Source organism: Musca autumnalis, unplaced genomic scaffold (genome assembly GCF_047663935.1).
Source record: "Musca autumnalis isolate F117 unplaced genomic scaffold, ASM4766393v1 scaffold_2, whole genome shotgun sequence".
NCBI lineage: Eukaryota > Metazoa > Arthropoda > Insecta > Diptera > Muscidae > Musca > Musca autumnalis.
The window spans coordinates 186,031,367-186,046,508 of NW_027411755.1; the positions used below are offsets into that span (position 1 = coordinate 186,031,367).

At 37.0% G+C, this 15,142-nt stretch overlaps 1 protein-coding gene across 5 annotated transcripts in view; it reads left to right on the forward strand.

Annotated features, from left to right (window-relative positions):
* dock (SH2/SH3 adaptor protein dock) overlaps window positions 1-14,743 on the forward strand; it is a 92,638-nt gene extending 77,895 nt beyond the window's left edge. For all 5 annotated transcript variants that reach the window (XM_073970374.1, XM_073970378.1, XM_073970375.1 and 2 more), the window contains 4 exons: window positions 2,184-2,388; window positions 8,437-8,782; window positions 13,936-14,355; window positions 14,419-14,743. In XM_073970374.1, coding sequence (XP_073826475.1) covers window positions 2,184-2,388; window positions 8,437-8,782; window positions 13,936-14,355; window positions 14,419-14,628 — 1,181 coding nt within the window. In that variant the 3' untranslated portion in view covers window positions 14,629-14,743. The remainder of the gene's footprint in view (window positions 1-2,183; window positions 2,389-8,436; window positions 8,783-13,935; window positions 14,356-14,418) is intronic.
* The last annotated feature ends 399 nt before the right edge of the window (window positions 14,744-15,142 follow it).

Below are 15,142 nucleotides of genomic sequence, written 5' to 3' on the forward strand. Positions count from 1 at the left end.
ATCGTCTCAGAAACCTTCCGAATATATTCCTAAATTGTACTAATGTATAAACTCCTCTTACACAATAGTTTGAACCAACCCATAAAAAATCCACGACTTTGGTCGCTTCCAAAAATATTCCTAAAAACTCCACGACTTTGGTTTCCGTTTGCTTTCTAAATATCCTTAAAAACTCCGCGACTTTGCTTCCTAAACTCTACGACTTTCGTCTACAAGTTGCTGCCAAAAATGTTTTTAAAAACTCCAATATTTTGGTATATATTTTTCCCAAAACTTTTTTAAAAAGCTCCATGACTTTGTCTACAGGTTGCTCCCAAAAATATTCTTAAAAACTCCACCACCTTAGCCTACAGGTTGCTCTCAAAAATATTCTAAAAAACACAACGAATTTGCTTTCCGTTTTACTCCAAAAAAGGCTTAAAAACTCCAAGAATTTGGTTTAAAGGTTGCTCCCAAAAATTTTCTTAAAATTTCAAAGAATTTGTTCCTCTTTTGCTCCCAAAAATAGCTTTAAGAACTCCACGAGTTTGGTCTACAGGTTGCTCACAAACACATTCCTAAAAATTCCACAACTATGACCTATATGTACCTCCAAAAATATTCTTAAAAACTCCACGACTTTGGTCTACTCCCAAAATAATCATAAAAACTCGACGACTTTGCTTCCTAAAATATTCTTAAAATCTTAACGACTATAATAATAGTTTCTAAGAATTTGTTCCCTCAACGACTTTGCTTCCTAAAATATTTTTAAAAACTCCACGACTTTGCTTCCTAAAATATTCTTAAAAACTACACGACTTTGGATTCTAAAATATTCTTAAAAACTCCACTACCTAGCTTCCCAAAATATTGTAAAACATTCCACGACCTTGCTTCCTAAAATATTCTTAAAAACTCACGACTTTGATCTACTGATCGCCCCAAAAAATCTTAAAAACTACACGACTTGGGTCGATAGGATGATTCCAAAAATATTCCTAAAAACTCTTGGTCAACAAGTAGTTGCTTCCAAAAATATTCTTAAAAACTCGTAAAATCTCTTTGGTCTACAGTTTGCTCGCAAAAATATTCTTAAAACCTCCATGACTTTGGTCTGTGGGTTGCGCCCAAAAATAGTCTTAAATCTCAACGGGTTAGTTTCCCCTTTTGCTCCCAAAAAATGCCTTAAAAACCCCAGGTTGCTCTCAAATATATTCTTAAAAACTTCACGACATTGGTCTATATGTACCTTCCAAATATATTCTTAAAAACTCCATGACTTTGGTCTGTAGGTTGCTTCCAAAAAAACCTTAAAACATTTTCTTAAAATCTCAACAAATTTGTTTCCCTTTGGTTCCCAAAAATAGCCTTAAAAACAGATTACACCCCAAAATATTCATAAAAAGTCCACTGCTTTGGTTTACAGTTTGCTCACAAATATAGTCCTAAAAACTTCAAGTCTTTGGTCTAAAGCTTGCTGCCAAAAATATTCATAAAAACTTCACGACTTTTGTTTACAGGTTGCTCCCAAAAATATTCTTAGATCTTCACGACTTTGATTAAAAGATTGTTCCCAAAAGTATGCTTAAAAATCTACGTCTTTGGTCTACTGGTTGCTCCAAAAATTCTTAAAAAATATTCGTTTAAATCTCCAAGACTTTGTCGTACAGGACAGGTTGCACCTAAAATTGCAACCTAAAGGTTGCCCCTAAAATTATTATCAAAAAGTCAAACTTGTGGACTTTAGGCCGCTTCTAAATTCTTAAAAATCCGTGATACATTATTAGTTGTCAGTATGCGCCTAAAAGTACGCTTAAAATCCACAATTTTGGGCTTTAGTTAACATGTTGCTCCCACAAAGTATTCTTAAAAACTCTCCCGAAAATATTCGATAAAATTCAACGATTTCAGTTTCATCCAAATATATTCTTCAAAATCGACGAATTTACATGCAAAAGTATTCATTGAAAAATTCACGACTTGGGTGTGAAGGTTGCTCCCTAAAATTGTTCTTCAAAAGTCAAGGTTGTGGACTTTAGGCCGCTTCTAAATCCTAAAAATCCGTGATATATTATTAGTCGTCAGCTTGCACCTAAAAGTATGCTTAAAATTTTCGCAATTTTAGATTTTGGGTTAATTTTTTCTATTTTCTTCAATTAGTCAATATTTTTAATATGATCTCTTTTCTTTTTTATCTCTAGGAAAATCACAAGAAGACGTTTGCTACGTAGTAGCCAAATACGATTATGCAGCACAGGGAGCACAAGAATTGGATTTACGGAAAAATGAACGTTATCTCTTATTAGATGATACCAAACATTGGTGGCGTGTACAAAATAATCGAAATTTATCTGGATATGTGCCCAGTAATTATGTGAAAAAAGAAAAACCATCACTGTTTGATAGGTAAGTGAAAAAATGCAATTGTAAAGAAAATACCTATACAACCTAAAATTTCACTAATCCAAATTGTTTTTGTATTTATTTTCATCCCAAGCTTTTTTGTCTTCTTTAGCTTTTTGGCTTATTTGCTTTTGTGTGTGATTTTTTAAGTAGCGTTTATGTCCTATTTGTTTTTACTTTATGTTTATGTATTATTTTCTTGTAATGCTCAATTATTTTCTACAGCTTCATTATATGTATGTACATGTGTATATAGTTTGCCAATTTTATGTACTTTTTTTTACAAATTTTACCACAAACAAACACTTTTTTTGTCCCATATAACTAAAATGTATTGTTGTGCGTTTTGTCTGCCCATAAAGTCTCTTGTTCCCCTTTGCGCTTGCTGTGTTATCACAGCTGCCATAGAAGTCTTCAGAAACATATTGTTATTGTTGTGATGTGTCTCCTCCCATATCCCCCATTTTCGTTCTATTCCACCTCGAACAAAATAGCTCCCCCACTGTGTGTGTAACACTTCATTTGAAGAAGTTCATCATTTCAGACTTTAGTTGTACCCCTATTGCCGCCGCGGCATGTGTCTGTCTTTCGTTTTTTTATTTTTTCTAAGCGAAACGTATACTTATGAAGCGTTAAATTTGCTTCTCCTCATCCACCTCTTTCTCGTTAGAATAATAACAATAAACCACTGTTGAAGCGTATGTTTTTATGCTGTTGTTTTTTACTTAGTTGTTCGGTCGTTCATTTTTTTTTTGCTATGAACTCGCGTGGCACAAAGTGGTGATGAACAACGAGACTGAGAGATCATTTAAATTCCTCCCTTCAAATTTTATGTGATATGCTGCTGCTGTCGTATGTCCCAGTTATTACTGTTGTTGTTGTTGCTGTTTAATTTTGATTGTATATTTACGTAATATTTGTTGTAATAAAAAATAATAAAAATTTATTGATAATAAGACACTTATGTCATGTTCACACGAGCGTTTCAATTACGTTGTTCGCCTGTCGAACGACGTGCACGAATTAATCCGTTTCCACGACACCATTCGTAATTAACAGAAACATTAACAAAAATTCCTTTATTTTTGTTTTCTTGTTTTCACGAAAATTTGAACCGAAAACACATAAAATATACATTAAATGAATAGGGAAAGCAATAGACTTTCCTTCAAATGTACCTTCTATATTTTACTACACACATTTCATTCATTTTTTCCATAAATTCTGAATAATTTTGTATTTTCAATATATTTTTATATGTTCCTATTTTCAAAATTAAAGAGAGAGAGAGAGAGAGAGAGAGACATGTCAAAACTATGTTTGTATATACAGACTTTCAGTTATTTGTTTCCTTTTTGTTTCTGATTTTTTACGCGATTTTGAACTAATGGACAAGAAATGTGCGTGGAATTAAGAAGGAAACATAACCATCTTCCTTCTGCATCTAAATAAAATGTTTAGTTCATTAATCTCCATTCATCTTTTTCCTTTTTTCTAAAAATTTTTGTGTTTTCAACAAATTTTTCAATTTTGAATTTAGACATGTCATAATTATTTTTTCGATAAATTCTCTCATTTTTTAGGGATGGGACATACTTAATCGTCGTTCAGAGAGTATTTCTAATCGAACAACGTAGAAAAATCGTCGTTCGTTCATAGAATTTTGTGTGGGGAAATAAGTAATTTATTCGTAGTTATGGGTCGAACAACGAATAGAGAACGAACGACGTACCGTGGAAACGGACTATTACCCATACTTACCCAAAAGCTCCTTAGCAAACAAGCAATATGTAGCAAAATCAATGAACATTTGAGACTCAGTCCATAAAACTATTTATATGACATTTAACAAAGACGCTATTTATTTTTTGGACATAGAATTCAATTCCGGAAATCATTGAATTCCAAACAGTAGTAATGTATATTTGGACAATTTAGCCAAAGGAGTTTTTTGAAATATATTAAAAAATATGAAGGTGTTTTCAATAATTTCAAGATAACGTATGAGTGGTTGGTATTGTGAACATACAGAATTCATAATTGACAATTGTGACTTTTTAAAACATAAGCATGGCAATATAATAATATATGGTAATGACATACTGTTTGGATGGTTTATGTGGCGGCTATTAGTCTCAATGTGTATGTAAAATGGCTTATGTTTGGTCAAAATGAGGTAAATTACGCATCAAAGTAAGAAAATCAAGCAATTTCACTCAAATACACCGGCAACATCGGAAGTTATGGTCTCTAGAATGTGTTTGTTCAAAAATCGAATCTTATTTTCATATTTTGACACTTGTCTTCATTTTGTCATATCTCCGAGATTGTTTTTACTAAGGAGAGCTACTCTTCTTTCAAAAAGGATAACCTCATATAGAAAAATTTTCCAAAATTGCATGCAAGTTGATATACTTTGAATGTTTAAAAGACATAGAGTCCATTTAGGTCTGTCTGTTTGGCAGATTGTGTCCAAACTTGAAAGAAGTTTGAAGATGGGCCATATCAGCCACATATTTGCTACGATAACTCTTAAAGGGAGTAACCGATTTGGTCCAAATTTTACACGTTGCTACATTCCTTCCAGACATAGATCAAATTCGAATTCGGGTATTTCTTAAACATGCATTTGAGGGACATGTCTAGGACCGTTTTAAATTTTTTCAGCAGGATTGTACTATGGTAGAATTTTTCCGGAGCCTGGTAGGTTTAACGATGTTCAACCATCTAATAGTATTCCGACCACTAACTATCCCAAAATATTGGGTGTAACGTTCGATAGCATGTTTAAGTCGTCCGCGCAAGCCACAGCTATTTGCGATAAGATTAGAAGTACCACTTGAGGTGCTGACAAAGAAACCTTGTTGACCTCTTACAACGCAATAGGCTGACCTGTGGTAAACTATGCGGCGCCAGTGTGGTATGCAAATGTTAGCGCTACGCAGTGGAAGAAGATTTAAACCTGCCAGAATGCCGCCCTGAGAACTGCAACATGAGGAGGCGAAGGTTCTATCCGTGCGTCAGCACGACAAGATGTTGTCGGGTTTTATCGCAGTGACCATCCCTGTTACGATTTAATGGAAAGGCTTCCCTCATCTAGGCACGTCAGGAAAAAGAAAACCTCTAGATCAACGAGAATATCAGGCAGGCTTGGATAGCATTCACACTGACATGGTTGCGCAGGCAGTACAGAGATACAGTGTGAATGCCGTACTTGGAGGCCACCCTGCTTCAATCACAACAGAAGAACGCCAGGGGGTTACTCTCTATTACGATGCGTAAGAAAAATGCGATGCGTAAGGAAATTTAATACGTCTCCAATGCGTTTTCGTATCTCCTTTTGCAAGTATTTTTGTTCCTTTTTCCTTTCTGGCACCGCCGTAATCTGTAATACAAAAGGGTATGTCAAAATAGTGCGCTAACGCAAATATCTTGCGCTAAAAAAATACCAAACGCATCGCAATACAGAGTAACCCCCCAGACGCATAGGCAAACACGACTGGTTTTAGCCCAGCTAAGATCCGGACGATGCAGCCGCCTCTATTCGTATTGGGCCCGAATAGATGCCACGATAGCCAGTACATGCCGGGGCATGTGGATTGGGATCCCACGACACACTGCATTTGTTTAGCTGCCCAGCTAACCTCACTCACCTGTCTCCTGATTCTGTATGGACGCAACCATTCCAGGTTGCAGAATTCTTGAGTCTGGATACAGAGAAACCAGAACCTGGTAATTGAAATAATACACGAACGAACATATATGCATTGCTACAACATCTAATAGTATAGTGACTGCTACACTCGAAGACCTTTGGTCCATTGTTTTAATCCTGCATTGATTTGAAGATGACTGTGATGGGCAACTCTCTCACTATTGCTTGTTAAATTGAAAATGAAAAAATTTTCGGAATTTTGCTGCGTTGTTTAGCGATGGTTTGTGCTGGAAATAAATTGGGTAGTTATGTGTTTTAATGGGTACTCGGTAAATGTAAAAAGGATAATGGGATCTATGTCTGATAGTAAAGTGAGTGTATTTACCAAGTAGTCGGTGTCTTCTTGTGTGCAACCGTCCCTATCTCTGCCATTGTCATTCCATTTTGACTTTAGATATCTAATCCTAAGTGATCCGTAATAAGTCCAGTAGTGATATATTATATAGAAAGGAAGTAGTTTTACGATGTGAGATCACAGGCCAAATTGCTTTGGATGTCCTACATCCAGGTTTCATATGCCATCTGCGATGTGCGTGCTCAGCAGATCTCAAGAAGTTTGCCGATATAGTAGCACATTAGTGGCTAGACAGGTTCATTAATTTGAAGATCGATAGAGTTTGAGCGACCTCATGTTGCAGCTATCACAAAGGTTAAATGAGTGGTTGATTAATGTGTTCTCACAGTATACGCCGACATAAGTGCCTTCCTCCATCTTGGAACCATCTGTATATATTGCCAGCCCAAATGTCCCTACTTTGAAAAATTACCGATAATGAGTCAAACTAGAAGGAGGTGGACATATAACACCTTTCGCGTTTTCTGTCATGTGAATCCCGCCTCGATTCACGCTGTCCTCAAATGTCCTCATATCCTCAAACTGGAGTAGTATATCTATAGGTTAAAGATCCAGGATCGCGTTCAAGGTGGCTTGAGGAGTGCTTTTGATAAATTAATTTAATTTAATTAATTAAAATTGACGCACCCCTTTGTACACTTGATAGTTTGGAAAATAATGCTTTATTCCTGCTTTTTTTCTGGGGCAACTCCATCAATATGAAATAATGGTCCAAAAGCTCTAACAAACACCGGCATCACCAACTTAAATGGGCGATGAGCACGTCAGTTTCGAATTAAGTATTACAAACATTGGACATCATTAAATTTCGTCCATCGGATCGATTTGATCGATAGACTTAGAGCCATCTCGAGATGCAGCTATCATAAAGGTTAAATGAGTGTTTGATTAATGGGTTCTCACAGTAGATGCCGACGCCAGTGTCTTCCTCCATCTTGAACCCATCTGTATATATTACTAGACAATCCAAATGAGAGCCCAAATGAACCTACTTCAAAAATTACGGATAACGAGCCAAACCCGAAGGTCGTGGGCATATAATCGCTTTTGCGATTCCTGTCATTTAACCTTTGCATGTTTGATTTGAAACCCGTCACGATCCTGACTTCCTGAGCATTAAAGCAATAGTTTGTTCCCTCTGGTAGTATCCAAGAGGGGTGAATGGATTGTATAACACATACATGTCAATACTATTCAGAAGTGTTGGTTGGAGAGGTTTATTTATATGACTGTTCTCTCTAGAAAAGTTTCTTCCCTATGTTATGATGATTTCTCCTACCCATCATGGTTAGGGTTACTCTTAACCGATAAGTTCTTCGTTTAAGAAGTCAGTAGTTACACGTACAAAGTTTGCGTAAAGAAGCTTGCGTAAAGAAAATAAATAACAGGAAGGCTCTTCGAATCAGTCGTCGTAGCGCCGTTAATGTATCTCCATAATTTACTTATTTCGGAATGGAAGTTGCAAAACCCCAGATGATATAGCCTCTAATTATGTTAGACAACTCGAAGAATAATCATTTTAAATTTAAAAACTACCTTTTATCATACAATATTAATACGAATATAATATTATAAACTTAAAGTTAATAGCTAAAATAAAATAAATTTAATTTTAATTATCTTCCAAATACTTTTGGAAGGGCTGTAGGTAGAAGAGTGCTATACAATAAGATAAACCCATGGTGAACATTTTAGCAACAAAGTTTTCTATCCACTTAGAACTTGAAATGCTAATTCAATACCAGTTTTCAAAATCCAACCCCAAATCCACCAAAAACTAGTTTCGTTCTCTTTGTTGAAAACATTATATATACCTCCTAAAAAAGTATGTTCATAAATAAATCTTTCTCATACAAATCCATTCAATTAACAATATTAATTTTCAATACAGATGACTTTATAAGTTATTTTGCATGTCAAGAGCGAATATCATTTTCGTAATGTATAATTAATATTGTATTTTTCGTCCATTTCTTTGCAGTATTAAGAAAAAAGTGAAAAAAGGCTCCGGTTCAAAAACCCTACCCAATTGTTCGCCATCAAGACAAATTGAAAGTCCAACAATGTCGCGAAGACTGCCACCCGATCCATCAGAGGCCATTGGCTCAGCCATAGTTAAATATAATTATCAAGCCCAACAACCCGATGAACTATCACTGACCAAAGGTACACGAATATTGATATTGGAAAAATCCAATGATGGTTGGTGGCGAGGACAAAGTGGTAATGCCGTTGGCTGGTTTCCAAGCAATTACACAACTGAAGATTGTGATAATGATGGTGAAATACATACATATGCAATGGCTGAAAATGTATTAGATATAGTGGTGAGTATTTTTCTGAACAAAAATATATATAAGAAATGTTATATAGACTAGAATGTACCGGAATTAACAGTAGATGACGAGAAAGTATTATTGAAAGGGACTTAATGTTGGGTACGTAATGGTATTATGCCTGTCCTTGTACCCGGTAATTTGTAAAAAAACAAATTTTGAGAATATAGACCCTTTCTGAAAGAAAGAGTGCTTCTATAGGCCCTTTGTGAAAGAAAGGGTGCTTCTATAGACCCTTTTTGAAGGAAAGGGTGCATATATAGGCCCTTTCGGAAGGAAAGGGTGCTTCTTTAGAACCTTTCGGAAAGAAAGGGTGCTTCTTTAGATCCTTTCGGAAAGAAAGGATGCTTCTTTAGACCCTTTCGGAAAGAAAGGGTGCTTCTTTAGACCCTTTCGGAAAGAAAGTGTGCTTCATTACACCCTTTCGGAAAGAAAGTGTGCTTCTTTAGACCCTTTCGGAATGAAAGTGTGTTTCTTTAGACCCTTTCGGAAAGAAAGGGTGCTTCTTTGACCCTTTCGGAAAGAAAGGATGCTTCTTTAGATCCTTACGGAAAGAAAGAGTGCTTCTATAGGCCCTTTCTGTAAGAAAAAGTGCTTCTATAGGCCCTTTCTGTAAGAAAGGATGCTTCTATAGGCCCTTTCTGTAAGAAAGGATGCTTCTTTAGATCCTTACGAAAGAAAGAGTGCTTTTATAGGCCCTTTCTGTAAGAAAGAGTGCTTCTATAGGCCCTTTCTGATAGAAAGAGCGCTTCTATAGGCCCTTTATAAAAGAAAGAGTGCTTCTTTAGACCCTTTCGGAAAGAAAGGGAGCTTCTTTAGATCCTTTCGTAAAGAAAGGATGCTTCTTTAGATCCTTTCGGAAAGAAAGGGTGCTTCTTTAGACCCTTTCGGAAAGAATGTGTGCTTCTTTAGATACTTTCGGAAAGAAAGGTTGCTTCTTTAGACCCTTTCGGAAAGAAAGGAAGGGTGCTTCTTAAGATCCTTTCGGAAAGAAAGGGTGCTTCTTTAGACCCTTTTGGTAAGAAAGGGTGCTTCTTTAGACTCTTTCGGAAGGAACGAGTGGTTTTTAGACCCTTTCGGAAAGAAAGGTTGCTTCTTTAGACCCTTTCGGAAAGAAAAGTTGCTTCTTTAGACCCTTTCGGAAAGAAAGGTTGCTTCTTTAGACCATTTCGGAAAGAAAACGTGCTTCTTTAGATCCTTTCGGAAAGAAAGGGTGCTTCTTTAGACCCTTTCGGAAAGAAAGGGTGCTTCTTTAGACGCTTTCGGAAAGAAAGGGTGCTTCTTTAGACCCTTTCGGAAAGAAAGGGAGCTTCTTTAGACCCTTTCGGAAAGAAAGGGAGCTTGTTTAGACCCTTTCGGAAAAAAGGCGCTTTTTTAGATGCTTTCGTAAAGAAAGGGTGCTTCTTTAGATCCTTTCGGAAAGAAAGGGAGCTTCTTTAGACCCTTACGAAAGAAAGAGTGCTTTTATAGGCCCTTTCTGTAAGAAAGAGTGCTTCTATAGGCCCTTTCTGATAGAAAGAGCGCTTCTATAGCCCCTTTATAAAAGAAAGAGTGCTTCTTTAGACCCTTTCGGAAAGAAAGGGAGCTTCTTTAGATCCTTTCGTAAAGAAAGGATGCTTCTTTAGATCCTTTCGGAAAGAAAGGGTGCTTCTTTAGATCCTTTCGGAAAGAAAGGATGCTTCTTTAGACCCTTTCGGAAAGAAAGGGTGCTTCTTTAGACCCTTTCGGAAAGAAAGTGTGCTTCATTACACCCTTTCGGAAAGAAAGTGTGCTTCTTTAGACCCTTTCGGAATGAAAGTGTGTTTCTTTAGACCCTTTCGGAAAGAAAGGGTGCTTCTTTGACCCTTTCGGAAAGAAAGGATGCTTCTTTAGATCCTTACGGAAAGAAAGAGTGCTTCTATAGGCCCTTTCTGATAGAAAGAGCGCTTCTATAGGCCCTTTATAAAAGAAAGAGTGCTTCTTTAGACCCTTTCGGAAAGAAAGGGAGCTTCTTTAGATCCTTTCGTAAAGAAAGGATGCTTCTTTAGATCCTTTCGGAAAGAAAGGGTGCTTCTTTAGACCCTTTCGGAAAGAATGTGTGCTTCTTTAGATACTTTCGGAAAGAAAGGTTGCTTCTTTAGACCCTTTCGGAAAGAAAGGAAGGGTGCTTCTTAAGATCCTTTCGGAAAGAAAGGGTGCTTCTTTAGACCCTTTTGGTAAGAAAGGGTGCTTCTTTAGACTCTTTCGGAAGGAACGAGTGGTTTTTAGACCCTTTCGGAAAGAAAGGTTGCTTCTTTAGACCCTTTCGGAAAGAAAAGTTGCTTCTTTAGACCCTTTCGGAAAGAAAGGTTGCTTCTTTAAACCATTTCGGAAAGAAAACGTGCTTCTTTAGATCCTTTCGGAAAGAAAGGGTGCTTCTTTAGACCCTTTCGGAAAGAAAGGGTGCTTCTTTAGACCCTTTCGGAAAGAAAGGGTGCTTCTTTAGACCCTTTCGGAAAGAAAGGGAGCTTCTTTAGACCCTTTCGGAAAGAAAGGGAGCTTGTTTAGACCCTTTCGGCAAAAAGGCGCTTTTTTAGATGCTTTCGTAAAGAAAGGGTGCTTCTTTAGATCCTTTCGGAAAGAAAGGGAGCTTCTTTAGACCCTTACGAAAGAAAGAGTGCTTTTATAGGCCCTTTCTGTAAGAAAGAGTGCTTCTATAGGCCCTTTCTGATAGAAAGAGCGCTTCTATAGGCCCTTTATAAAAGAAAGAGTGCTTCTTTAGACCCTTTCGGAAAGAAAGGGAGCTTCTTTAGATCCTTTCGTAAAGAAAGGATGCTTCTTTAGATCCTTTCGGAAAGAAAGGGTGCTTCTTTAGACCCTTTCGGAAAGAATGTGTGCTTCTTTAGATACTTTCGGAAAGAAAGGGTGCTTCTATAGACCATTTCGGAAAGAAAGGGTGCTTCTATAGACCCTTTCGGAAAGAAAGGGTGCTTCTATAGACCCTTTCGGAAAGAAAGGGTGCTTCTATAGACCCTTTCGGAAAGAAAGGGTGCTTCTATAGTCCCTTTCGGAAAGAAAGGGTGCTTCTATAGACCCTTTCGGAAAGAAAGGGTGCTTCTATAGACCCTTTCGGAAAGAAAGGGTGCTTCTATAGACCCTTTCGGAAAGAAAGGGTGCTTCTATAGACCCTTTCGGAAAGAAAGGGTGCTTCTATAGACCCTTTCGGAAAGAAAGGGTGCTTCTATAGACCCTTTCGGAAAGAAATGGTGCTTCTATAGACCCTTTCGGAAGGAAAGGGTGCTTCTATAGACCCTTTCGGAAAGAAAGGGTGCTTCTTTAGATCCTTTCGGAAAGAAAGGATGCTTCTTTAGATACTTACTTCTGAAAGAAAGAGTGCTGCTGTAAACCCTTTTTGAAAGAAAGGGTTCTGCTATAGGCCCTTTCTGAAAGAAAGAGTGCTTCTATAGGCCCTTTCTGATAGAAAGAGTGCTTCTATAGGCCGTTTCTGATAGAAAGATCGCTTCTATAGGCCCTTTATAAAAGAAGGAGTGCTTCTTTAGACCCTTTCGGAAAGAAAGGGAGCTTCTTTAAACTCTTTCGGAAAGAAATGGTGCTTCTTTAGACCCTTTTGGAAAGAAAGGCAGCTTCTTTAGAACTTTCGGAAGGAAAGGGGTCTTTTTTAGACCCTTTCGGAAAGAAAGGGTGCTTCTTTAGACCCTTTCGGAAAGAAAGGATGCTTCTTTAGATACTTACTTCTGAAAGAAAGAGTGCTGCTGTAAACCCTTTTTGAAAGAAAGGGTTCTGCTATAGGCCCTTTCTGAAAGAAAGAGTGCTTCTATAGGCCCTTTCTGATAGAAAGAGTGCTTCTATAGGCCGTTTCTGATAGAAAGATCGCTTCTATAGGCCCTTTATAAAAGAAGGAGTGCTTCTTTAGACCCTTTCGGAAAGAAAGGGAGCTTCTTTAAACTCTTTCGGAAAGAAATGGTGCTTCTTTAGACCCTTTTGGAAAGAAAGGCAGCTTCTTTAGAACTTTCGGAAGGAAAGGGGTCTTTTTTAGACCCTTTCGGAAAGAAAGGGTGCTTCTTTAGACCCTTTCGGAAAGAAAGGGTGCTTCTTTAGACCCTTTTGGAAAGAAAGGGTGCTTCTTTATATCCTTTCGGAGAGAAAGGGTGCTTCTTTAGACCCTTTCGGAAAGAAAGGTTGCTTCTTTAGACCCTTTCGGAAAGAAAAGGTGCTTCTTTAGATCCTTTCGTAAAGAAAGATTGCTTCTTTAGACCCTTTCGGAACGAAAAGGTGCTTCTTTAGATCCTTTCGTAAAGAAAGATTGCTTCTTTAGACCCTTTCGGAAAGAAAGAGAGCTTCTTTATCGCAACTTAGATAAAGTTCGAAGATGGTCCATATGGTTCCATTCCTTCGGGTTCCGCCCCACAAAAGTTTAAAAGTGTTCAAGATAATGGTGCGTCGAGTTATCGTTCGGAAGTAACCGACTTGGTGCAAACTTTGCAATTCTAAATACTTCTACGAGGCATAGATTAGTTTGGAATATGGACGCCTCCTATAAAAATGTCAAAAGTTTTAGCAAAAGTTTAAATTAAAGACATTTCTCGGATCGTTTTATAATTTTTGGAGTAAGTTGTCCTCGCGAACCCTTTAAGGGTGGCATAACTTTTTTGAGGGACAAGTCCATACTTCCTGTATAATGGCCAAAAGCTCTAAAAAAAAAACTAAAATGACCGATAACTTACGAATTGTTAATCAGATTTGGCCGAATCTTTCACATCGTAAATCTAGTTTCAGAAGGGTATATAACGGACAACACCTACGGGTACATCCTTCACGAAAGTTCAAAATGTTTGCTTAAGTGCACTGTTCGATCATCGTTATGAAAGGTTTGGTTCTGTTTGCATCGATTTAATGTTTTTCTTCTGCAAGTCCATGATTCCTTAATGGTCCAAAAGCTCTAAAAGAATACCTCGATGACAAACTAAAATATCTCGTTGACACGATAACTATCGAAAGGAGTGACTAACATTTGTTATTTGACCTTTTCACGTCGTAATATTTCATTATTCAAAATTAGGGAGTCTGTTGGGGTCCACCACTCACGTTATTGCGTTTTTTTTTTGTTTTTTTTTTTTTGATTTCAAAGACCATTCGACTAACCTTTTTTATCTTTATTTCTCCAGGTCGCTTTATATAGTTTCAATTCCAATAACGATCAAGAGCTATCATTCGAAAAGGGAGATCGTTTAGAGATTGTTGATCGTCCAGCCTCCGATCCGGATTGGTATAAGGCACGCAACAATCAAGGTCAAGTCGGTTTAGTTCCACGCAATTATTTACAAGAATTAAATGAATATCTAAGTACACCATATCGCAATAATGGCGGTGCTGCGGGCAATGGTAATACAACCACCAATGCCAATGGTGATTCAATTGATCGTCGCGCGGATGGTATGCCACAAAATTCACCGCCACCCATGGAACGACCAAATTTAGCTGGTAAATCATGGTATTATGGAGCCATAACACGCAGCCAATGTGATACGGTATTAAATCAGCATGGTCACGATGGTGATTTTCTAATACGTGACAGTGAAACCAATGTAAGTTTAAATGTGTTACGTTCTCCAAGGATTTAAATGTAAATATTTTTGATTATTTTACAGATGGGTGACTATTCCGTTTCGCTTAAGGCTCCTGGACGCAACAAACATTTCCGTGTTCATGTAGAAAACAATATGTACTGCATAGGTCAACGTAAGTTTCATACTCTAGATCAGCTAGTAGATCATTACCAAAGAGCGCCCATCTATACAAATAAACAGGGCGAAAAATTATATTTAGTGCGACCGTTACCAAAAGCCAATGGTACGTAAATCCCCCCAACTCCTACTATTTCATAATGAAAATCTATAGTAAGGAAAATGAATGAAACAAAACAACACACCTCATTTAAAACTAAATTTAAAGAAATACAACAAAACAAACAAACTTAGAGAGAAGAAGAAGAAGGTTAAAATCCCAATTATACCAAAACCTTTCTGAAAAATAAAAAAACAACAACAAAAACATATTCATATAAATTACTCGGAGAGATACCATTTACCATAACGCTAAATATGTTGTCACAATATCACACACCCTTTAAATTAAATAAAAACAAATAAATAAAATAAAAAAACAACTTAAAAAACATAAACAATTGTAGTTTTTCCAAAACAAAACAACAAACGTAAACCATGAGAATGAAAAAGAAACCAACTGAAATTATTTCATATTTCTATACATATATAAATAAATATATACATACTATACATAAAACAAAACCCAACCAACCAAGCAACCACAAGGAGAGATACACAACATACACAAGCGAAGCAAAAAGAAAAC